Below are 27,279 nucleotides of genomic sequence, written 5' to 3'. Positions count from 1 at the left end.
CTCCCCTCCTCTTCTTTCTCTCTGCTTCCCCACGGGACTCATGTTCCAGGTTTGGGAAAGACAAGACCACTTTAAGGCCTAATTACTCACAATTACATCAACTGCTCAAGAGAATCAGCAGAAAAACAACTGCGCCAGCCTGCTGCTTCCTCTCCTCACGAAACCAGCCGCACCAACCGGATACTCAGGCAGAACAGACACTCCTGCTGTCTGACTGGCAGCGGGCGACTTTAAACAATCCTGAACCCTTTTAGTTTGGACCTTGTGTCTTGGCTCGCTCTCAAAATGGCCGTTGGTCAGGCTAACTGAGGTTGACTTCTGGTTTGGAGCAAATGAGAAGGAAGGAAATCCCATTTAGAGGTGATAAATAAATGGCGGTTCTTATGTTTTATGAATTGCATGAATTGTTAATGACCAGCCGGTGACTGATTTATAACGTCTCACGCCTGGAACAGGAGATCTGATTGCCAGCTAATGAATAAATGACAGTGAGCACAAATGAAACTTTTTACAGATTACCATGTGACCAGCATTAAAAGTCCAGACCATGGCTGAGCACCAGCTTTGACTTATATGGTATAGAATATTCACTCCTTCAATCCTCATCCCTTACTTTGACATTTCACTCGTAGTGTTTGCATAAAAAAAGGAAATTAACCTTGAATTCATCACAAGGTCATAATGGCCACTGCTTTCTGCCGGCGGCTGGAAAAACAAAATGGCTCCGAACGGCTTCTGCCTCTGCCGATCATTCACTGAATATGAATGTGTTCTTTCCCCTCAGGACACACACACACACACACACACACACACACACACACACACACACACACACACACACACACACACACACACACACACACACACACACACACACACACACACACACACACACACACACACACACACACACAGCCCCACACACAGTCGAGAAAAAGGAAATGTCTGTGTATCCGTGTGTGGATCTGCAATGTGTGTGTAGGTGTTTGACAGAGAGGATGAATCAGTGCTTGTGTGGGGGTGTAGGTGGAATCGTTAGCGTGGTTTGTAGGTTGAATTAATTAGCTGATTTCCCAACTCACTTTTTCTTTACCTTCTCAATGGTTTGATAATTGTCTGCAGTAAGAGGTCTCTCGGTGCTCCTTGGATTCTCTGTTGTGCTGCTGGCCTTGCTCAGGCTCACTGTCTTGCGGCTCAGATACAGTATGGCGGCTTTATTGATGCTCGGCCACCAATCCATAATGTATTCATTCATTTACTTGAAAGCCTTTTATCCAGGAGAATAGCTTGCTGCCAGTGCCACACACACACATCAACACATACTCATACATCACTGTAATTATATCGTTGTGAGAACCCTCTTAAACATTATTTATTCCCTTACCACTTACCCTTATCTCAACCATCACAACTAAATGCAACAACCCTAGCCCAAAGTTTATCCTAAGCTAAACCTTAAAGGGGACCTATCATGCAAAATGCACTTTTGTATGTCTTTTATACATGAATATGTGTCCCCGGTGTTCCAGGGAACTCACCAAGTGTCAGAAAACACAACCCTCCCTCTTTGCCTCCATACCCAAATCTCTAAAAACGGGGCTGCAACGGAGCTGATCCAGATTTGAATGTTTCTGACGTCAGAAAAGGGGTGCCCCGCCTATATGGGCAACTCTCCACCTATCAGGGGAATGGGGGGTTGGGCGAAAGCGCTGGAGACGCTGTAGTACATATGCCAGGCCTGTAAGTGGCGCTGTAGTCTGCCACAAAATCAGGATCAGCCCTGAAGTGAGGCATGGCTAAAATGATCTGTTTGGTATTTTCAAAAAAAAAGGTATGGCCCTACAATATATGTTTCAAATATAGCATGATAGGTCCACTTTAAATGAAGCGAGTTTAAGACCAATGGCTGATGGGTTTTGTGGATTTTGATACCAGTATGTGTTATAACAGTAAGTGGGAGGATGAGAGAAACATGTGGGTTAACACAACTCTAACTTTGTTTGGACACAACACGTTTTTTTCCTAGCTTATTTTTCATCACAACAAAATGCTTAACCCCAACCCTAACCCTAACCTGAACCGTTGTCTAAACTGAACCTTAGACAAGTCTTCAACCAGGCCTTTGAAAAAGAGATGACTGCCCAATGTCGCTGTCCAAGTACAGGACAAATACACAATCCAACCGTAGTCACCCTAGAAAATAGAAATGTGAACACACTCACATTATTTCTTACCAATGTCCTTCAGCAGTCTTAAATCCACTATCACCACCATTCTCCTGTGTAATTCATAGTGTTCGTGGCTGTGGGGTGGTGTGCTTCTAAAAACCAGTTGTTATAGTTACAGTGAGAATGAGGAGCAACTGTAAATAACTACTTTCATACTACCTGTGTGAGCACTGTCATAGAAATGATGTATTCACTAGCCTCTTAGCCTTACCACAAGCATCACAACAAAAGACCTAACCCTAATCTGAAACGTAATATAACCTGAAGCTAGAAACAAGTCTCAGAAAGGCCTTTCAAGAAGCAAAGACTGGTCCAAAATGTCGTCACTGTTTTCAGTTCAAGCTTAACAACAATACACACATCCCACACACCAACATGTCTTCATACCTATGTCCATTAGGAGTCCATGTCCACCACCACCTCCTGCGTAATTCATAGTGTTCATGGCTGTTGGGCTGTGTGCATTTTTAAACCAGGTCTTACAATAACAGTGAGGATGAAGAGGAGGACGAGGAGGGAAAGTCTGTTGCTGCTGTGCTGGCTTCTGTTAGAACAGCTGCTTGTGATGGGAAATCGCCTGCTGCAGAGCTCTCACCAGTGGTTCCAGTTCGCCTTACCAGATGTATAATTCAGTGATTGAACCTCAAGTTAGGACTGTGCTGTATTTAAACAGCATATGTGTGGTTGTTGGAGAAAGCACAGCCTGAGCACACAGTATCTCGGCTGTCAGGCTGCAGCTCATCAAAGAGTAAGGTCATTCCCACATTGCAAGAAATAAAACAAACCCTATCCATCTGGAGTTGCCCTCTAGTCGAACTGGGAACCTGTGTACGTGCTCTCGTTGATCCGATATCTCACAACATAACCAAATAACAAAAAAGAAACACATTAAAGACACAGAAGTGGCTGGAGCTATAATACACTGCTGCTCCAAAAACAAGTTAAACAATAATGAAAACAAGATGTTTTCATTTGAAATAGGTAAAAAAACCGCCAATAAAACGAGTGAAGATTTGCTTGGTAAGATTTATTGAAATAAGAACAGATATTTAGATTAATCAGACCTTGTAATTAGCTGGGAGAACTAATTTTGAACTATATTTGACAAGAAAAAGGACATTTTGTGTCAGCCGCAAACGCTCAAAAGCTTTCGGTTGTCAGATTTTGTTGACTTAAAGGTCCCATGTCATGGCCATTTCCACTGATCATAATTCCGTTGTTGAGGTATACTAAAATAGAAAAATACTGTGCAATTTTCCAAACTCACATTGGTTTCGCATACAGCATCTCTGTAAAGTATGTGTATTCAGCAGTATTCACTTTCTCCACTAAACGGCTCGCTGCAGCTCCTCCCCCCCTCCCCTCCCCCGTGATTTCCTTGTTTAGCGATACACAGCCAAACACAGCCAAACTCAACCTGAACACACACAAAGTCACAGCCGAAGTAAAAACAATAAGTGTGGCTTGATATTGAGTAAGAAAAAGGTTGATAGGTTGATAAACGCTGTGAGAATGGGTCTGCAGAGAGAAATTTGCGCGATCCCAACTGTCTGTTATCAGCCTGCAGCACGGAGCAGAAATCAGCAGGGCTGCATGCACTGAGTGTGTGTGTGGATTGGTCAATTTGGACCAATCAGCGGGGGTTTAACGTAACGGCTCCGCGGACGTAACGTAACGGCTCCACGGATTGGCCCATTTAGTTCCGGGTGACGTTTCACCAACGAGGCGTTTTGGGGAGGTATTTTCTGTGTTAGAGTTTTACTCGCTACAGGGTGCACTTTGAAGGTTTTGACTCTGCACACCGTTTACATGCAGACAAACCTTCATAACACACAAGGGGACGGGTAATAACCGGAAAAGCATGACACAGGACCTTTAACAAGATGATGCATTGTCTAAAAACAAGACCCGAGATCTCACTGCAGTGCTACTTCTGAAGTTATTGTGTTTTATATCAGGTGTAGAGACATATTCTGACTAGAAATTAGACACATATACTTGGCAATATTTTGAGTTTGTGTAGTGTATTATATTGTTGTACGACAGTATAAGAGACATATTACCCCTTCATAACATGAGCAGAGAACGTGCCTACAGTGGAGAATACTACAGTGTTTTTTAGGGATGCACCGAATGGGTAATTCTTGGCCGAAACCGATACCGAAAATAGGAAACAGTTGGCCGAAAACCGAATGCCGAAAGGCCGAAAATGATTAATAGAAATATATATATATATAATGTATACATTTTTTACCAATGTTGTTCAGCTACCTGATTATGGAAAAATACATGATTATGGCAAAACTTAACTTAAATAATAATCACTATTATGGGTCCATAAAACATTTATTCAGCACTTTTGAATGCATACAGTACATTAATTCCAAGTCAAGTGCATTTTCTTTTCTCTGTAGGATAACTACAACAAAGTGCATTCAGAACAAAGCCAAGGTGCTTTAAAACTGCATAAACATCTAGGCCAGTAGGCCTACACCAAAATAGTGTAAATAAAGACTGTAACAGCCAGGCCTTCAACAACAACAAATGCACCTATAAGTTTGGTAACCTAACGTGTTGTTGTGATGACGTAATCAAAACGCGGCGACAAACACGGCGCGCGACCATGCTCGCCGCTGGCTCACAGCCAACATGTCTGCCGCTTGGAGATATTTCAAAATATCAGAGAAAGAGGCGCAGATTGCGATTTGTAAAACGTGTTCAGCTGACATTTCTCTAGGGGGTGTAACTGCAAAGACTTTCACCACTTCGGGATTACTCCACCACTTGAAATCAAAACACCCGGACAAATATGCGGAGTATGATCAACGTAACGCTGTTCTCTGACATTCGGTGATATTTTTTCGGCCGAAAGCCGAAAAGGCCTTTTTAACAATTTTCGGCCGATAATTTTCGGTGGCCGAATATTCTGTGCATCCCTAGTGTTTATACACCTTTTGAACATGCATGGAACTACACCATTGGATCTTACACAATCATATGTAAACACAATGTGCCTTTTGACCTGGTGTGATCATGACATTGCAGAAAACACAGACAGCAGAGGGAGACTTCGTGTCACTATAGTTGGCCCCTTCTCAGAAAACGAAATGATTAACTCTAGGCATGACTTACAGCACTCTATCATATGTCCATGATGCCCATAACAGAGCGGTTGTAAACCAAGCCTGATCAATTGTGAGCATAGCGAGAAAAATGTTACAGTTGTCGTCATTTTGATTCCAATTTAGAAACATGAAGTGCCGACATTTGATTGGTTCATCTTTTGGATGAACTCCTGGCCTCAGCTTTAGTCGCGGCAAACAGGCGAGCTGTGACCGATTAGGGCGTTTGTTGAGATCAGCACTTTTTTTGTTATTCCTCTGGCCAGGCGGAAAAAGACCAATCCTGGGGAAATATAGCCGCATTAGGAAGATAAGGCAGAAAAGCCAAAGGACAATGCTTTAGCCTAATGACAGATCTATATCTCGCTGAATCCGCCGTCTCCCAGCAAGTGGCTTTGTTTTATCACTCAGCTTGCTATTTTAATTACGGATTTGGCACATCCCGCTGGCCAAAATGAGACAATAGCTTTTGATGTTGGAGTATAGAAGTTACCCTCTCATTACATCCATGTTATTAGGGACGTTATGCGTGGGCGCAGCTCGGCTCTCCCCCACTCTGTCCCTGCTACAGAAACATAACCACGCTCAAGGTGATGGTTTTGAAGATTAAAATGTGTTCCTGCAGAGACATGGAGGGACTCAATTGACAGCTTGAAAGCTCAGCAAATGAATGTAGAGCAGATTGATTGAAAGGCTGTTGTGATGATTCTATAATTCATGGTTTGAAACAGAACAGCCCCACAGGCTAGCCAGTTGTGACTTCAAACAACTTTAATTTGTAACTCTGAGAGTCCACGATGAGTCCCGGATCCGCTCACAGCGAGGCAAAGTAGACATGTCTCCGTAGAAAGAGCTCTAAAAAGATGCTTGCTGGTGCCAGGTGTAATCCTATGAAGCCTGTAGCCAGATGGACACGTTAACATTCACTCAAAATACCATCCGACTGAAAAAGTGCAAATGCAACCGCCTTTCCCAGTCCAAATACAGAACAACCACAGACCAAGCATGAAAATGAAATGAATGAAAGAGTAAATTGAAATGTTTGCTTCAGTTCAGTGCAAACATGTTTAATTGGTTTGCAAACCTGTTGCGAGCCCGAGTGGTGGCAACATGCTGCAATCAAGCTGGAGTCAATTAAAAAACCAAACCGGTTCCCCACATTTCTTGGCTCCTACGAAGAGTATTAGGAGAGCATGTGTTGTGCACGAAAACACGTTCTGCATTAGCACCAACACCGGACCAAAGCACTGCCAATTACAGTTGGATGGTAATTAAAAAAATTCCCATGAGTGTCGACAGGTCATCGCTAAAATGATTCCCATCACTGGAGACCAAGCCTCAGATTTTTATTTAGCAGCAGAATGATATAATGTACTTAAGAAACATCTTTTATATTCTATCTTGGGGGACTACAGCTCAGTTTTGATGTCAAATATAGCTATTAAGTGTTTGTAGTCACTTTTTAAAGCAGCTCCCCTGAGCAGCGAGTGTGAAGGACTTAGCGTTAAGTGACTTAATGCTAAACTTTAATCCAGAAATAACACCGAGGTGGAGCTTAGGGAGAATACATGTTTATCTCCAAATATAAGTGTTGTACTATAGAGGCTCTTAGTGCTTATTCATTATTGTATAAATTATGAAATAAATTACAATTTTATTTTTCATGTGTAAATAAACTGATTTCAAATTATTGTTTAGTTTCAGTTTCATTGAAAGCTAGACTGTCTTTTATTAAAATATGCAATTAAATGATACTAGTATTTCGTCTTATTTATTTAAGGGAAGACATAAGGTGAATAGGATAACTATTTAATTAACAGATATTATTGTGAAGCTTCTTTATTTAATCAAATAAGTTAGTATAAATAATAACTTATTATTTTAGTTTTTTTTAAACAGAAACACTTTCATCAGCCATAAATCAGCGTGGCTATCAAAGGGCTTGACAACCAAGATGGCGTCGCATGCACACCGCGAGGATTAGCATATTTCCTTATTTTGCTAATTATTGGCTATATATCTACTTTAACCAAAAACTGTCGTGCACACTTAGCATCGACTCATCAAGAACTTTTCAATATTGGGTTAAACCACCAAAGTGACTTTATCGGTAACATCCAGTTTAACACTGAGATCATCGAGGCATTCGAGGCTGTTCTGACGGCTATTTGACCAACCAGATGTGCTCATAGGCGGCTTTAAGAACGTAAACAAAGGAGGGGAAAGAGAGGAGGCTAAGCTAATGCTAACTCCTCATTAGCTTTGTCTTCCCAGCATTATCCTACCAAGTCTACGGTTTCTGGCGTAATCTGATTTTTTATAATCTAATTGTTTTAAAGAAAGCTGACAGTTTTGTGGCGGTGTCTTGTTTTAGTTTTTGTGTGTACGATTTAAATATCAGACTTTATGTACAAAGTGACTGATGTTGGGCTGATGCAGGAAATGAGAAATCGGTAGGGTGTCCTCATCATCACTGCACTCACTCTCGACGTCTCAATGTTAAAGCATCCACCCTGCAAAAAGACATGTTGTCAATGACCAGGAGGGACACGTCCATCGACCCAGCACTCAACCTCAGGGAAGCTGTCAGGCAGAAAAATACTCACACACACACACACGCACACACACACACACACACACACACACACACACACACAGACACACACACACACACAGACACAGACACAGACACAGACACACACACACACACACACACACACACACACAGACACACACACACACAGACACAGACACACACACACACACACACACACACACACACACACACACACACACACACACACACACACACACACAGACACACACACACACACACAGACACAGACACACACACACACACACACACACACACACACACACACACACACACACACACACACACACACTCACAGACAGACAGACAGACAGACAGACACACACACACACACACACACACACACTCACAGACACACACACACACACACACACACACACACACACACACACACACACACACAGACACACACACACAGACACACACACACAGACACACACACTCACAGACACACACACACACACACACACACACACACACTCACACACACACACACACACACACACACACACACACACAGACACACACACTCACAGACACACACACTCACAGACACACACACACACACACACACACACACACACACACACACACACACACACACACACACACACACACACACACACACACACACACACACACCTGTGAGGCAGAAACACTCGCATGAATGCACCATGTTGGCAGGTAGATGCAGAAAAACACAGCACACACAAACAGACACACTGACACTGGGGGAAGTTGGCAGGTAGTTGTGGTGAGATGCACACACACACACACACACACACACACACACACACACACACACACACACACACACACACACACACACACACACACATGGAGACAGGTAGAGAACAAAGCCCTCCGAACATCTGTGCTCCCCGTGCAGCCTGACCTGACTAGCTGAGTGAGGCTCGCTCCGGTTGTCTCTCGTCTCCGGGGAGAGTGTTTTCTGACGTCCAGGCCTCAGGTGAGCCGGGACAAATGAACGATGCTGAGCTGCGGGATGGAGATTTAATCTCTGGGCTTTTAAGCGTGCCACTCTGAGTAAATAGGCTGCGGGAGTCTGCATGCAGAGGAAACTGAAGGTTAAAGTAACTCGTCCACCCCACTGTCGGTTTAGTCCATTATAGCTGCTCCGCTGCCAACAGGGCGGTCGGTCGCTGTTTGGAAGCGTAATACATAAAGATGGGTTTATTTATTCCCAGGAAGAAGAAGACTGGGAAACTGTTTTCAATGTGGGGGGGGGGGGGTTTAAAAGGTTTTCGATGATGAATTGTGGTACCCTCCTTTATTTTCTTTCCTTATGTATATGACCCCAGAGGGAGCCGTGTGCAAAATAAGATACATCGCCTCAAGTAAAGTCACGTGTTGAGAGAGCGTTGGCTGGGTGTGAAGAATATGTGATAATGAACAAAGAAGTGAGTTCACTTCTGGCTGACGGTAAGAAGCTACATTAGCTGCTGCTAGCGTAACACATCTACATTTTCAAATCAGGAGAGCTGCATTGTTGGTATGCCCTAGATTCCTAAACAATTACAAAAACACATTATCTCTGGTTCTGCTGCATCCATGTCTGTCCTCATAGGAATAGAGAGTCCATTGTGAGTTTGACAATTGCAAAATAACTCCAATGGTTATTATTTTCAAATGAAAGGCTTAACATTGGCATTACTGTAAACCACAAGAAGATTGCAATCAAATCACCTTTTCAGCCATGTGTCGAATGCAGAGTAGATTTCATTCTGCGTCTTTAGCTGCAGGGCAAGCATCTCGTCTGAAAGCCGTTGCAAATGTGTACATTTACGAGTCTTGCAGTCTCATTAGTTTGTTAACATACCCAACGCTTCCAGACACAAAGTTACTCGTCAGATTTCCCCGGTCTTGATGTTGTGATTCTATGAAGCAGCCAAGTCACCAATAATTGCAATTTAGGGATAATACAAACAACTTGCAACTCAGGAATTCACAAGATAACACACATCGTTTATAATCTGAAACGCATCAAATTGTAAAGTGACATTTTGGCCAGAGCTGGATTTCAAGTATCCGGCGGTTTTGGGTTCTTTGTGAAGCAAAATCCGGCATTTTAAGATTTGCAGGTGAAAACATGTTGCCGTCTACTCAAAGGAAGATACAGGGTTTTAAATCATGACTGCTATTTCAATAACTATATTTTTCAACGTGTGACAGGTTTTACAACATCTCTCAGCCATATTTCTTGGGGCTGAAAAGTAAAAAACCATAAATCACAGTGGTGCCGGTTTCAAAGTAAGATGCCTCCTCAGTATCAGCAGGTTGTTTACGTCCCCCCTCCAAGAGTATCCGACGTTATGTGATCCCCTCGGTGCAATCACTGTTGGGTGGGTTATTATTTATATCAACATCACTCTTGCTATTACAGTCCAATAATATATCCTGTTGTCGTCTAGAGTCTCTTTTTGGAAGTAAGGTCTCCTTGTGAGTTTGACAAATGTCCAAATCTGGGGACAAGGTCTCTAAATTGGCAGCGAGTCTCAAGTTATCTGTCAACGACCCAGAATTAAAACATCTTAGTTTTCTGAAGGCATATATCTCTTACAAATAACAACATGTCTTCTGCAAACAATCCTCAGAGTCAAAGTGTAGAAAGAGGTCATCGTGACTGACTCCTTCTAAGAAAGTCCTTTCTTTAACCCTTACGGCCCTTCCACACAACGCTTCTGCCCGTTCACTTCGATTTGTGTGACGTCACTTTGCCTCACTTTTCGCCGAACTGCATTGTGGGAAGCAAAGCGGAGATTTCCAGGCATCTCAGGATTAAAAAGTTGAGCAATGTTCAACTTTTGAAGCTGAGCTGGAAGCGTCAGCCAATCAAATCCCGTTTATGCAAATCTGACAGTGCAAGCGTTAGCCAATCAAACCGCGTGCAAGCTGGGAGTGACAGTTCATTTTCTATATTCCTGAAAATGGAGGAGAAATTAGTTTTTGCTGTAGCAAATCACCCGGTTCTTTATGACCAGTCGCTAATAACTCACCGGGATACAAACCGGAGGAACCAGGCATGGAGGGAGGTGGCAGAGACAGTGGGTGAAACTGGTTTTCGCCTGTTTGGAGAGTTTATATCCAGTTTACTTCATTTTAACATTGCTATTGCTTTGTATGTCGGGAGCGGGAGATTCATGTGATTGGTTGTTGGTCGCGTTGCTCACAAAAAATCCCTAAGCTTTCAGACACGCCCAGCTCCAAGATTTTGTTAACGCTGCTGTGTGGACGTACCGTTAGACGCACGAGTGACTGGACTCTTCCATAAGTGGGTCAAAAAGGACCCGTATTAGAATAATATGTGTTTTTATGCCATTTTTGTCATTTTGGTTAATAAAAATCACTTGTATAATATTTATTATTATATTTTGGTTCACATTAGAAATATTTTATATTTATTTTTTAACAATTTATAATTTTAGACATTTTTTTTACATTTTCAACACTTTTTAAAAAAAAAAATGTTTGAACATCCAACCCTCTTTTACCTGCCCTGCAGCTGAACGACCTATCCTACCTTCATTTCCTCCCACCTTGAGTACTGTAACTCACTTCTCTACGGCATCCGCTCCCCGTCCCTCGATAGACTCCAAATTGTAAAACACGTAGCCGCCCGACTCCTCACACACTCCAGACCATGGCACCACACCAGCCCTCAAAGACCTTCATTGGCTTCCTGTCTCCCAACGTATCAACGACAAAATACTGGCCCTCACCTATAGCCTCCACCATCTGACCCCCCCCCCACCCCCCTATCTCACTGGTCTTCTCACCCCCTACCAACCCCTGCGGCCCCTCAGATCCACCTCAGCCGGTCTCCTGTCCCCCCCAAGTCCAAACTAGGCAGCATTGGGGACAGAGTCTTTTCAGTGGCAGCTCCCAGGATCTGGAATTCCCTCCCCCAAGATCTCCGCTATTCTGAGATCCTCACAGTATTCCAGTCCCTTTTCCAAACTCAACTCTTCTCCTCTGTCTACTCATAGCAAAAAAGACCCACTTGTGCATCTACCTGTTTTTTTGATTATGTATTTGATTCCCTTTGTAGCACTTTAGGATCGCTCTTAGTAATGAAAGGTGATTTACAATTCAAATGTATTATTATTATTATTATTATTATTATTATTATTATTATTATCCTGCATCTCTTTAAGTCAGACTGCTCTACGTGATTTGTAGGGAAACATGTCAGATGGTAGAGAGAGTTTTGAAAATGATGTTGATTTAATTTTGAGTGTGCATAAGTTGAGCTAACTGATAACAAATATTGTGACGGAGAAGACTGATAAGATATATTTAAAGCAAAATCAAATTCCCAGTTTGCACATCAGATAAGGGCTTCATCCATGTAGAAGATACACACAATAAAAGTTAAGATAACAATCTTACTTATGAGGAAAAGTTGGGAAAACAATGTTATTACAGTCTGGGCGTTGTGCAGTTAAAACGATTTCTAAAGCTCCTTCCGATGATAAATGAGCTTTTGTTTTGTACATTTTTGGCTTTTCACCAAATATCTCATCCAGAGATGTTTAATGATGGGTGCAACAATAGTGTAAGCTTCAATACCTGGATCATCAGCAACACTTGCAGGCTATAAAAAGGACAATCCTTGAATGATCATGAATGATGGCTTACACAAAAGAGATTATTCATATTTCTTAAAGGTCTCCTATTATGCAAAAAGTACTTTTTGATAGGGCTGCTCGATTATGGCAAAAATCATTAGTCACTGTGATTATTAAATGCGATTATTCATTGACTTTGCAAACATCAATTTATTGGAGAAAAACTATTTGAACATTTTGTTTTAAACACTTGATTACCCTGAACTTTAAGTATAATTCAACTGAAAAAAAATATATATATTTAAAAAAAAAAAAAAAAAAAAAAAAAAAAAAAAAATCGTTTTATTTCGATTACGTTGCTTCCGTAATCGTTATCGCGATTCAAATACGATCAATTGAGCAGCCCTACCTTTTGATGTCTTTTATACATAAATATGTGTCCCCGGTGTGTAAGGAGACTCACAAAGTTTAAGGAAATAAAACCCTCTCTCTTTTCCTCATTGCCTTGTCTCTAAAAACGGGGGTACAACGGAGCTGATCCAGATTTGCTGCGGACTTGAGGTCATATCCGAAATGTGGCCAGCAGCAGCTCGGGTTACATTTAAAGCTACTGACCCAGAATCAGTACTTTTTTAACAGGGCTGAAATAGAGGGGTAATATGAAACACGTCATGGACATGTTTTTTATAGATTTGGCCTTATAATATATTATTAAAATATAGCATAATATGTGGCCTTTAAAGGTCGCACCATAGTGGAAAGGCAAAGATTGGATTCAGTGAGATTTGAAGCCTGGAAACCGTTATGACTTGAGAAAAACATATCCACCCATTTATCAGCTGAGAAAGTGTCAGAGACATTTGGACATGTAACTCCAGTCAAAACACACTTTGAATTAAAATAAGTGTATCGACTTAAGGATGATTTTTCTCGGCGCTTGTAAATCAGAGTTCCACAGGATGACGTTTTGACAGCAGCGATATGCGAGTGTCCCTGGTGGCGCTCTCACCCGGCAAACTGACTGCCAGTTTCTGCAGGCACTAGTGTTCTGATCTACTTTATAACTGGGACGTCTTCATATTTAACACCGGCTCCAGAAATGCTGTGAAAGATAGCGTCTGACGGGAACACCAGAGGAGCAGGTGACATTTCTTATGAGCCACCTTCTCCGCATGTTCACAACCAGATGGTGTGGTGATTCGGGAGAAGGACAGATAAACGGTCCGACTGAAGTCAAATCTGTGTTTTTGAATGAGGCAATATTTCTGAGATCACGTCAAACACTGTGAGAAATAAATGAAGCCGCCGCTGCCTCCGAGTTATTATCACTGCTGCAAATCCCCTACAAGTTGAATAACAAGATCAGACCGTAAAGATGCAAATTAATGAACTGGAAAATAGTGGTTCAGTAACCAATGACACCTCGGATACAGTATGTCTTTATATAATTGACTTAAGCCCCTAAGCCTTGAACAGCAGCTGTGCAACCAGTGCATAGCAACCACAACAAGGCAGTGTGAACGAGGTAGTATAGAAATAGTCTCCTTCTATATAAATAGTTTGGACGGTGCTTTCTGTTTTTTACCTGCTCCAAAACCAAAACACAAGAGCAAAAGTGTAGAGAATCAAACCTCTAGCTTTAGCTGCAGATGTTAGTGTTAGAAAAAATCTCACTCAACTATCAATCTGAGGCAGAGACATAGCAGTACCAACGCCAGAATCCTCCATCTCCTTCTGCTGAACCGGAGCTTTTAACCTCTTCCTGCTCCAGGTGCATCTCGTCTGAACCTCGTTTCAGCAACGCAGCTCACCTGGGTAGAGGAACTAAAGGAACAGGGAACACATACAGCCGTAACACATTTCTAGGAACCTGTTAGGAAAATATCACTCGTCACCGGCTTGCGCTTCAATCTCAGGATCCATGTATCTGTGATCCTCTCGAATGGAAGTAGTCATCACATACAGAGCATCAACTAGTTCCTGAACAGTGTCCTTCCCATGCTGATATCCAAGAGAGGGAGTTACCCAGTCACAAGATGGAGGAGTACCGGTTCAAAGCAGTGCTTGTTTAGTTTAGCTGAGGCCCAATGTCAGAAATGATCATGCTTATCAGATGTCTAAAACAGGGTGTCATACTTCCTGCAATACAAACTGTTATCATGTGAACCTCTGTCCTTGAAAGAGTACATTTTCCCAACAGTTAGCATACCTGGCTAACTAGCTTTTGACCTACACATTAACCCCACGTTACATCGGAGGCTATCAGAATTTCTGATTTAATTGTAGGGATTGCATGTTACTAAAAACAGCCACATTCAATGTGTAGCTTCCATTCATGGAGACTGCTCTATCTCAACCCAGTCTCACGGCATTTTGTGTTATCGTCACGAAATTAATGTAATCTATTGATTCGTGTTCACCAACACGATTTTTGCCTTTTTTTCGTGTCACACAGAACGATTTGAAAAGCAATGTATTTCTATTGGTAGTATGTGTCGTGCTTGCACCACGTCTTTTGGTCCGGTCGGGTCTTGGAAGACCAGAAGCTGTGTGGTTCATAAAAACATGTTCTTACTCAATATCTTAGCCTAAGCCTAACCAACCCTTTTAATTTAAATTGTAAAATGAGTTTTTTTGCCGTCTGCGAGGAAACGAGCCTCAGAATACTGAAATCTGTATTCTTTTTTTTTGTTTCTTCTAATTTGTTATTATTTGGTGCAGGCACGAAACATACTACCAATAGAAATACATTGCTTCTAAAATCGTTCTGTATCAAAAATCTTTATTTTTTTTTATCTATTTTTCCTTCTAATTTGTTATTATTTACATTGCTTTTAAAATCGTTCTGTGTGACACGAAAAAAATCGTGTTGGTGAACACGAATCAATAGATTAATTTCGTGACTATAACACGAAATGCCGTGAGACTGTGTTGTATATCTAGCGTTAGCAGCTATCAGAGCTTAATACACACGCTGCCTTTTCTTTAGTTAAGTAAATTAGATTGTATTAAAACCATAACACAAAATATATATCATAGGCCTTGATCTAACCTTTGTCTTCTACAAGTATATAGACTAAACTCAACTGTGTAGCATTTGTATTTGCCTATACGGTCTCTAGAGTTTGGTGTCAAGTTCTTGTATTTAATTACAGCAATAAGCTAATGATAGCCTTATAAGCTAGCAACCAAAGCTAACATAAGCTCCCAGGGAATGTGTTCATCAAACAGAATTGACATTCAGGTTAATTGTTACTGTATGTGCAATGCAACAACAGAAAGGTGTGGGAGAAGCTAAAGCACCAGCGATCTGAGAGTTTCATGAAGCCTCTCCCTGAGGTTTGTTGACGACAACAGATGCAACAGCTCCTCAGTTCTCGCCTCAGGCACTTCTGTTTTTTCTCAGTAGGCTTCATAGTCTTGTGCACTCAGTGGCATATTTTATGATATACATATAGGCTACAGACAGATGGAGAGTGGATCAAAAGATCCTGAAAGTGTTCTTGTCTACCAAGGACATATTGGACTTGGTGACATACTTGGCAACTGACAGCAAGATTATATAGGAAGCCATTTATTAAAAATAAAAGTATGCATACATTCTGAGCAGATTCATGGTCTGCATTTATATATAAATGCCTGCTCTTACAGATAAAGAAACACACTTTTGTGCATAATAAAATGTTTCAAAGGGCAGTCGATACTCAATAAAAGATGCAGACATGAGCCTTGAATTGGTAATATCACAGTCAAATATGACCAGTCCAGTCGTACAATCAAACTGAAAGAATAAGCTTAATTTTTAATATGATTTCAAAGATGTTTTTTTCTCGTCGTGACCCATTTATGTGTAGTTTATGCAGTGGATCCTGGTACACCTTATTCTTAAAATGTTTTTTATCCTACTAATAGAAAATCCAATCCAACTTTATTTATATAGCACTTTAAAACCTCCAGACCAAAGTGCTGTGCAGAGAGAGATATACGATATAAAATCACACAGCTCAGCTCACAAGACATAAAATAAAAACATTTAAAATAAAATATACAAACACAAAACAAACCAGAATAAAAGTAACAATTACAAAATAACAAACAGCCATATAATAAAAACAATAAACCACTGAAAGCAAATAAAAGCAACAATCTACTTGTTTACGAATGCTAAGGAGAAGAGGTGGGTTTTAAGACGGGATTTAAAAGCAGACAAGATCAGCAAGGGCAGGTCGTTCCACCGTTTAGGGGCGGCAGCAGAGAAAGCACGGTCCCCTCTGCGCTTAGACTTCGTTGTTGGCACCCTCAGGAGCAACTGCTCAGCTGACCTGAGAGTGTGGCCGTTTCTCAATCGCGAGGAAACTGGCTTCCAAGCCAATATTTCAAGGATGCTACGTCATCGAGTGCCGCCGAATAACTGTTCCAATCTCTAGCATACTTGGAATTCCACCGAGGCCGCGTCCTTGGTTTGGGGATAATTTCGAGGCTGCACATGAGTAGACTCTGCGTCCTTCAAATCCCCACAATGCTTTGCGCACGGACCAATTTCCCCAAATCCGTGGCGGAAAACGTAAGGCGGGGCCTCTCATATGACGCACACCTGCACACTTGCTAGCCTGTTCCACTCTTCGTTTTCCGAATGCCAGGAAGGATCCTTGCCTCGCTTCTGAAGGAAGTGACTCGGAAGACATGTGCTATCCTCGACATTGAGAAACGGCCATTGAGTGGGCGTGTAGCAGCTCAGAGAGGTAGGGCGGGGCCATTGAGGGCTTTAAAAGTAAATAAAGGAGTTTCAAAATGAACCCTCGAGTGAACAGCTTCTCATAATCTGACCTGAGGCATAACAAACATAATAAAGTGAGTTTTCTAAATTGCTTGCATCGCCCGTTCTGTACTGTATGAGTACGTGTTGTTAAACAAATACTGGACACTGATTGCTTGCAATGTAATTTCAAAGGCTCACAGGGAATCACATTTCTAATTTATGATTGAATTGAATATTCAACATGTTTGTTTTGGCCTTTCACCTTTGGTTGTGTTTCGTGTTGCCGGGCATTAATCACACTTATTTAATTTCATGAATATTTTAAATCAGAGAGAGCTGCTGTCGTTGTGCTTTTCGTATTTATCTCAATGTCTTGTTTAAATATAGAATATACACTTTTATAGAAGCATTGTTACTTTCAAGGCAAACCTACAAGCTGTCATGTTTTATTCAGCTGTTTTGTTGCCAACTACTCCTACACTTTCTCTATCTTCACACTGAGCCTCGAGGGTCAAACTCTTAGCCCTGATACTCAACACCTACACCTGTCTTAGTATTTATCTTTCTTCCTCTGTTCATGTATTTTTCACTCACGGTGGATCCGAGACCTTAGACACTCAAGTCATAACAAGATGTAACAAAATAGAAACTCAGACAAACTGTTGATCTAAGAAATGATGATATTGTTGTATAACAGTATAAGAGACCGCCAAGAGTATATGTGTCTAAAGTTAAAAAGAATCGCACAAGTTTTATACAATTTACTTTACATTACATGTTACATGTTAGACACTTTTATCCAAAGCTACTTACATACTCAATACTGTGGACAATCCCCACAGGAGCACTTTGGGGGAAGTGTCTCAGGGACACAACGACATGCTGACTGCAGGGGGGTTTGAACCTGTGCTCCTGATTCGAAGTCCACTTCAGTCTTCAGTTCAAGCAACACTGAACCTTTTGGTCTTTATATAATCACATGTTACAATTACATGACCCTATGCTAGCTAACACGCAGACACGTGTGCATGTACAAACACAACATAGCATCATGTAATACAGATAACTCCAACACTCTCACCGTATCTCTTTCTTTTATAAATGTGGTCCATTATCAACATTTTGTTAATCAATAGAAATCTCAGCTTCAATGCTGTGAACACTGCGGTGCACACGTGTTACAACGACCGAACACATTTCCATTAGGAGAAAGCCTCTTTGCACTTTCCAAACAACGAGGCAAATATGAAAATACATTTGTGCAAACACACGTGAAATGGAGAATCAGCTTCACCAGCTTGAGGACACAGAGTTTACTGGAGGCGCTGCATAAAAAAAAGCTGCAAGAAGCTCAAATCACAACGGAAACCAGGGGACACTAAAGAGTGACGCACACAACTGGTCTCCCAGCTGTGTGCGTCACTTGTCAGTGTCCCCTGGTCTCCCAGCTGTGTGCATCACTTGTTAGTGTCCCCTAGTCTCCCAGCTGTGTGGGTCACTCTTTAGTGTCCCCTGGTCTCCCAGCTGTGTGCATCACTTCTTAGTGTCCCCTGGTCTCCCAGCTGTGTGCATCACTCTTTAGTGTCCCCTGGTCTCCCAGCTGTGTGTGTTACTTCTTAGTGTACCCTGGTCTCCCAGCTGTGTGGGTCACTTGTTAGTGTCCCCTGGTCTCCCAGCTGTGTGTGTTCACTTGTTAGTGTCCCCTGGTCTCCCAGCTGTGTGGGTTACTTGTTAGTGTCCCCTGGTCTCCCAGCTGTGTGGGTCACTTGTTAGTGTCCCCTGGTCTCCCAGCTGTGTGCATCACTTTTTTGTGTCCCCTGGTCTCCCAGCTGTGTGCATCACTCTTTAGTGTCCCCTGGTCTCCCAGCTGTGTGGGTCACTTGTTAGTGTCCACTGGTCTCCCAGCTGTGTGGGTCACTTGTTAGTGTCCCCTGGTCTCCCAGCTGTGTGCGTCACTTCTTAGTGTCCCCTCGTCTCCCAGCTGTGTGCGTCACTTGTTAGTGTCCCCTGGTCTCCCAGCTGTGTGCGTCACTTCTTAGTGCCCCCTGGTCTCCCAGCTGTGTGGGTCACTTCTTAGTGTCCGCTGGTCTCCCAGCTGTGTGCATCACTTGTTAGTGTCCCCTGGTCTCCCAGCTGTGTGCATCACTTTTTAGTGTCCCCTGGTCTCCCAGCTGTGTGTATCACTTCTTAGTGTCCCCTGGTCTCCCAGCTGTGTGGGTCACTTGTTAGTGTCCCCTGGTCTCCCAGCTGTGTGCATCACTTCTTAGTGTCCCCTGGTCTCCCAGCTGTGTGCGTCACTCTTTAGTGTCCCCTGGTCTCCCAGCTGTGTGCATCACTCTTTAGTGTCCCCTGGTCTCCCAGCTGTGTGCATCACTTTTTTGTGTCCCCTGGTCTCCCAGCTGTGTGCATCACTTTTTTGTGTCCCCTGGTCTCCCAGCTGTGTGCATCACTTCTTAGTGTCCCCTGGTCTCCCAGCTGTGTGCATCACTCTTTAGTGTCCCCTGGTCTCCCAGCTGTGTGGGTCACTTGTTAGTGTCCGCTGGTCTCCCAGCTGTGTGCATCACTCTTTAGTGTCCCCTGGTCTCCCAGCTGTGTGCATCACTTCTTAGTGTCCCCTGGTCTCCCAGCTGTGTGCATCACTCTTTAGTGTCCCCTGGTCTCCCAGCTGTGTGGGTCACTCTTTAGTGTCCCCTGGTCTCCCAGCTGTGTGCATCACTTCTTAGTGTCCCCTGGTCTCCCAGCTGTGTGCATCACTGTTTAGTGTCCCCTGGTCTCCCAGCTGTGTGCATCACTCTTTAGTGTCCCCTGGTCTCCCAGCTGTGTGGGTCTCTTGTTAGTGTCCCCTGGTCTCCCAGCTGTGTGTGTCACTTGTTAGTGTCCCCTGGTCTCCCAGCTGTGTGCGTCACTTCTTAGTGTCCCCTGGTCTCCCAGCTGTGTGCATCACTTCTTAGTGTCCCCTGGTCTCCCAGCTGTGTGGGTCACTTGTTAGTGTCCCCTGGTCTCCCAGCTGTGTGCATCACTTCTTAGTGTCCCCTGGTCTCCCAGCTGTGTGCATCACTCTTTAGTGTCCCCTGGTCTCCCAGCTGTGTGCATCACTTCTTAGTGTCCCCTGGTCTCCCAGCTGTGTGCATCACTTCTTAGTGTCCCCTGGTCTCCCAGCTGTGTGGGTCACTTGTTAGTGTCCCCTGGTCTCCCAGCTGTGTGCATCACTTCTTAGTGTCCCCTGGTCTCCCAGCTGTGTGCATCACTCTTTAGTGTCCCCTGGTCTCCCAGCTGTGTGCATCACTTCTTAGTGTCCCCTGGTCTCCCAGCTGTGTGCATCACTCTTTAGTGTCCCCTGGTCTCCCAGCTGTGTGGGTCTCTTGTTAGTGTCCCCTGGTCTCCCAGCTGTGTGGGTCACTTGTTAGTGTCCCCTGGTCTCCCAGCTGTGTGCGTCACTTCTTAGTGTCTCCTGGTCTCCCAGCTGTGTGCGTCACTTCTTAGTGTCTCCTGGTCTCCCAGCTGTGTGCATCACTCTTTAGTGTCCCCTGGTCTCCCAGCTGTGTGGGTCACTTCTTAGTGTCTCCTGGTCTCCCAGCTGTGTGCATCACTCTTTAGTGTCCCCTGGTCTCCCAGCTGTGTGGGTCACTTCTTAGTGTCCCCTGGTCTCCCAGCTGTGTGGGTCACTTCTTAGTGTCCCCTGGTCACCCAGCTGCGTCACTTCTTAGTACATTTTGTTTCTCATCATACTGAGCTCGGTTCTTATTTTCCTCACATATTTCTCAAAAGTAGACATTTTAACAATTGTGTCCTCATTAGAAAATGATGTTGTTTCAATGCCGACAGTAAACCAGAGTAATCCAAATCAGAGACTTGCAGGTCCGGTGTCATCCCACACGTTATCTGAGATTTGGAGATTAAAAACCACTTGAACTCTAATGTTCCCAATATTCTCTCATAAATGTTTTCAAAGTTAAATAAAACATTTTTCTTACTTCTTATTGATAGGTTGACATTTTTGCTTTTTTGCTGCTCTTTACTGAAGCTGAATCGAACTCATATTAATAAAGATATTCAAATATTAATAATCTTTTTCTATGGATTTACCATTAGCGTAAATCAAAATGTGTACATATTTAATTTTGTACGACATATACCGTACTGTATCTTTAGAAACTTCAGATCTTGAATTTAAAATAGTTCAAATGTAATGCTCCATATTCCGCTTGTTTTGTTGTTATTGAATTTGGTCATTCTCAAGCTTTACAGACAATTATATTCATGTTTTTTTCAAATATAGCATTATCTTTCTGTCTGTTTTTCTGTTCTTGTGTTTAACATCTGAGGAAAGGTTTTTATAAAATGCTCTCCTTCTCCCCCTCCCCTCTTCTCTCCCTGCCTGTCTGCGCTTTAGTGGTCCAGCATATAAAGCGCAGAGACATCATCCTGAAGAGGGAGTTGGGTGAGGGAGCATTCGGGAAAGTCTTCCTGGCAGAGTGTTACAACCTCTGCCCCACCAAGGACAAGATGCTGGTGGCTGTCAAGGTACGTCTTCTCAGAGCGCTCGGGTTCTGAACAGCAGGAAGAAAGGGAGTTGCTTTCCCGATAACACACTTACTCACTTTCTATCGGACAGGAACAGATCCCTGCTCGCCTCTGAACCTTAGACACAGTATGGAACATTGCATCGTGGAACAAAATAAGTATTATCCATGTCATTTACACATCTTTCTGGCAACAATCCCACAATGCAAAGCGTCTAATTTGTAAAAGAATAGTTGAATAGTTTGTTTTGTTCACCCTCTGTCTGAAACCAGAGCCCAGTCTGCTCTGATTGGTTTGCTGGCCGGCTCTGTTGTGATTGGTCAACCGCTTCGAGAAGTCCCTTAGCCTTATCACTTACAATTTATTGGAGCGCTAGCCAATAGAAGCGCGAGTGTTATATGGTGATGTCACTATGTTTTCAGGAAGTAAACAAAGGACTCCAATGGAGGCGTTTCAGGCAGGGGGGAATTGTAGCCTTTGCGGACCATTTACATGCACACAAACCAAATCAACAGGAAACTGAAAACCCCAAATAGCAGAATATAGGATGCCTTTAAGAAGAAGATGATCTTTGCCTATCTAGTGCTTGTCTCAGTATTCAAGGATTAACAAGCCCCCTCTACAATATCCTGTTTATTTTTAAAACATGTGCATTTTCATCAGAACATGTTCCTGTGTGCGATGAAGCAGAAAGAAGCTCTCTGAATTCCCTTAAAGGTCAACAGAAGGAATATTCACGGCAGTGCTTTGCCTCAATGTATCCTAGTCGAGCACTTGGAGGTATTGTTTTGGAGGGATGCCCAGACAAGAAACATTTCCTTAACGGCCCCCTACACACGGCGGCGAGCTTCAACGCTTCTGCCCATTCGCTTTGAATGGGGTGACGTCACGCTTCGCCGAAATGCATTGTGGGAGCAAAGCGTAGCTCGCTTCAAAAGTTGAGCAATGTTCTAATTTTGAAGCTTCGACGGAAGCGTCAGCCAATCGAATCATATGCCAGTACAAGCTCTAGCCAACCAAACCGTGTGCTTGCGTGTCCGGGGCGGGAGATTCATGTGATTGGTTGTTGGTCGAGCTTCAGACACGCCCGCCGGCAAGCTTCAACGCACGCCGCCGTGTGTAGGGGCCGTAAGAGTGCGGTTTGATTCGGTAATATGATTTGTACGGCCATGTTACCGACTGTGCCGTACATCTCCACCACTTCTCCAGCGCATGTGAGTAAATGCATTTCCATCCCAGGGTCTGTGCATCTGTAACGATGCCAGCAGATGAGAAAGCAGAAGTACAGGACATCAAGAGAGGCAGATCGCTGTGTATTCTTGTAGCGGAGGAAATGTCAAGAGTCTTTTTTTTTCTCCGACAAAAAAAGCCATGTTATTTGATTTTTCCTTATTTTCTGATACTGCCACCTTGAACTGACCTCCCATCAAGACTTGATTTGTTATGAGCACTCAACTTCAGAGGAGATCAAGGCAGTCCTTTCTCGATCCGTCTACCAATCAGATCAATTCTGCTGTGTAAAGTTGCTCCAGCCTCCTCTCTAGAAGCAATATGCTGGATTATTAGGTGGATACAATGCAGAGTCACGCACTGTATGCCGTATTGCAACAAAGACGACACTCTTCAATAAGGGCAGAGTTTCAAGGCTTTATTGATGAATATAAAAGGAAAGTAACTGAATTTGGTTTGGACTCAATGCCTTGTTTACTTTGGACTATCAGGTGAACCCGATAATCAAACCCAACTATCTTTCCGTTCCCATGGAGTCTATCTGCTGAGGATAAAGGACAAAGGAGCATTCACAAAATTAAGCTGTATGCAGTAACTAAAGGCAACAGATGATTGGGAATAACAAATGGTTAGGGAGAGAGTGATTTGTTCCAGGACTATGACTGCAGATGAAAAGCCCTTTTCTCCAACATGGTATCTAAGTGGCAGCCATGATAAAAGGGGGGGAGTTTGCTAAATGCTACGTAACAGGGCTTCAATGGGTCCTTTATTCTCTCTTTTAGCATAGTACACACTGTACCAGCCTTTGTGAAAGGAAAGGAGATCATTGTGCCCGACCATTCAACCGTCAATAAAATCCAAGTTTATTTTTTACAGATTCAACGGAGGACCCTTCTTTAAAGGTGTTATAGTGCGATGGACAACGATCCTTTCTTGACTCGTACAACATTGAACTTATTGGTGTACTCATTTTCTTTGTTGAAATTGTTCCTTTAGAAAAACGTAAATCTTCCACTATTGCATTCAGTTAGTTTAGGCGAGTTCTCTTTATACTGCTGTGTCTTTTCCAAAGTCATTCTGCATACTCCTACATATCTCTGAAGTAGGGAAAAGATCTGGAACATAATTTGTTTGACTTTTTAAACACACCCTAGGAGTCTAGCCATGCTGGATTATTTTTAAAAGCTGCGTTGGACAGGAATCTTGAATTGTACTGCACTGAATGTTTCATTTCATTTTTATTTGTATTTGTACCGCTCATGGTACGCAAAACAAAATGTACAATAATTGCCACAAAACATGACTGTACCAAAACACCATTGAGCGAAAAGGAGCAGGGAGAAGAATAAAATCTTATGTGACCTGCCCCTTTCTAAAAAAAACAAATAAATACAAATAGATGGTCTGCCCTTCATAATAATATATATTTTTTCACAGCCAAACATAACAGTATCTTAGGATACTAAGAGAAACACAACAAAAAAAACGTATTTCCCACTTCACGGTTAACGGAAAGAAACAAAACAGCACCAAAACATCACATGTATAAGGAAAAGAAAAGAGCAACACCCTCATCTGAGTCCTATTGGAGAAGAAGGTGGAAAGTGACGCATGATAATAATAATAACAATAACAACAACAACAATGTATCGCTGTACTCAATGTCTTGGTTAACATGTCCGTAGAAAAACTGAAATGCTCTATCCATTGAAATGGTGCGTTGAGGTGAATCCCCTCGACACTGCTGTTGTCTTATGAAAAGAACTAGAACATCATTCTTTAACATTTTAGACCCATGCTAGTTGCTCTGCTAGCGTGCTCTTGATGCCACCGTCATGCTGGTTTCAATGAGGTCAAGTTTAGCATTTTAAAGTGGATCGGAAGGTCATGAGTTTTACCGATAATTATTCATAAAAAAAACCATGGAGAAGTTTTGACCTTCTGATGCAGTAGATGAGAAATCAGGGGATCGCAAGTTTTTGTTGGACTTCCAAGGGCCGTTGATTATCTGTAGTGAATTAAAAGATAAGCGTGTGTACCATTAAAAACGACGTGGTACTAGAATAAACTTTATTAGTCAACAAGTTAGCAGGATTCATCTTCTCAGAAACACGAATGTACATATTTTGTAAGAAAATTCAACATTTGTGGAGAAATGTAAGTGTGTAAAGTTGTGGATTAAAGGGGACCTATAATGCTATATTTGAATAATATATTGTAGGGCCATACCTATATAAAGTATACGTTTTATTTTTCAAAATACCAAACAGATCATGCATTTTAGCCATGCCTCATTTTGCCTCACTCCAGCTCTGTCTTTGCATGAGCTGGAGCTGACCCCCCCCCCCCCCTGCAAAGGAGGGGGCGAGGCACAAGCGTCATGTTATTATGCTGTTGCCATGCTGTTGCTATGCTGTTGCCATTCCACGGCAACCTCTCATTCCCCTGATAGGTGGAGAGTTGACCATACAGGCGGAGTGCACCTCTGTGACATCATAGAGGTGCAAATCAGAATCCACATGTATCAAATCCGTTGCAGCCCTGTTTGTAGAGATTTGGGTATGGAGGACAACAGAGAGGGTTGTATTTTCTGACACTTGGTGAGTTCCCTGGAACACCTGGGACACATGTTCATGTATAAAAGACGTACAAAAGTGCATTTTGCATGATAGGTCCCCTTTAAGTGAACTACAGACATGTGAAGACTAGAGCTACTCCTCTAGCGTGGCCATCAATTCAAGGACAAATTGGGTGAACTGAATGGATGATTAAAACAGGAGGTTTAATTGGATTGTAGATAAAGCTGGAGAAAGAAGGATGGAGTGCAGCTGATATTGCAGCAAAACGTAGGGGCCAGACACCGGATGTGACAAAGAACAAGACGGAAACAATGACTTCGTTTTTATATGCTCTCAAAGTGTTGGTACTTTTTGGAAGAGATTTGAAAAGTTATGGTGCGTTCAAGTGTCCATTTGCAATTTGTGCAGTCAAACATTTCAAATATTGTCAGGAAGTTGCTTCAAGAACGAACAAACCAACATACCGGAAATCTTTTTATGATTTAACTGAACAGGATGTTTGTTTTATACCTGGCTTCTACGAACAATTAATCGTCAGACAAATGAAGGCTGTAATGGATACACTGGTTTCTCTAAACGTGTCCCAACCAGCCATTGTTATGTTTCTCCTTTTTGAATGTGCTTAGCTGACTTTTCTATTTGCCCTTTCAGACATTGAAGGATCCCAATCTGTCGGCGAGAAAGGACTTCCAGAGGGAGGCGGAGCTGCTGACCAACCTGCAGCACGACCACATCGTTAAATTCTACGGAGTGTGTGTCGACGGAGACCCTCTCATCATGGTGTTTGAGTACATGAAGCATGGAGACCTTAACAAATTCCTCAGGTCAGTTCTCACCGAAGGTTCACCTTAATGTACGGAGCTACTGCTGGCTGAGCAGATTGGAGATGAATCATATGACCAGACAGGAAGAAGTGAAGCAGGTGGAAACATGATGCTGTGTGTGTGTGTGTGTGTGTGTGTGTGTGTGTGTGTGTGTGTGTGTGTGTGTGTGTGTGTGTGTGTGTGTGTGTGTGTGTGTGTGTGTGTGTGTGTGTGTGTGTGTGTGTGTGTGTGTGTGTGTGTGTGTGTGTGTGTGTGTGTGTGTGTGTGTGTGTGTGTGTGTGTGTGTGTGTGTGTGTGTGTGTGTGTGTGTGTGTGTGTGTGTGTGTGTGTGTGTGTGTTACCTTAGCTCGAAGCCTTTTCACTCAGGGTACAGGTTTGACTTCAAATATCCACCAATTTACTGACTGATTAAAAGTTAAACCGGTTACTTTCACGCTTTGGAAAGTTGATTTCGTGGTAGATAGTCAAAACGTGTCTCTGTGTCACATTGGTTTCACATACAACACGCCTATTTAGGAGACTAGTTGCAAGTTTGAGTCCTCTAACTCCAATTTAGCTACGATTGTGACGGATGATTTCACCCATTGTTAAGTTGAACCAGTTTTTGTCACGCCACAAACAAACTTATTTTGAGACGAATTTGTTCGATTTCTCTGGTTTTAAGAAAAGAATGTCCTCCTATTTACTTTTTAGTTTTCTTTAAAGGTTTGCGTACCTCTTTAACACTCTAAATATTTTAGCTATACTCATTGGATTTGCGTTTTGTCTGCACTGTCCCCTTTACTGTAACATTGATATTTCTTTGATTGG

The 27,279-nt window shown here is 42.6% G+C and overlaps 1 protein-coding gene across 4 annotated transcripts in view; it reads left to right on the top strand.

The window, feature by feature from the left end:
- Positions 1-27,279, top strand: part of ntrk3b (neurotrophic tyrosine kinase, receptor, type 3b) — a 290,186-nt gene that overhangs the window by 232,821 nt on the left and 30,086 nt on the right. For all 4 annotated transcript variants that reach the window (XM_079667171.1, XM_079667172.1, XM_079667173.1 and 1 more), the window contains 2 exons: positions 21,706-21,836; positions 26,297-26,469. In XM_079667171.1, the coding sequence (XP_079523297.1) occupies positions 21,706-21,836; positions 26,297-26,469 (304 nt within the window). The remainder of the gene's footprint in view (positions 1-21,705; positions 21,837-26,296; positions 26,470-27,279) is intronic.

The sequence above is a fragment of the Notothenia rossii genome, assembly GCF_949606895.1.
Source record: "Notothenia rossii genome assembly, chromosome: 2".
NCBI classification, from domain to species: domain Eukaryota; kingdom Metazoa; phylum Chordata; class Actinopteri; order Perciformes; family Nototheniidae; genus Notothenia; species Notothenia rossii.
This window is presented reverse-complemented; position numbering and strand designations above follow the sequence as displayed.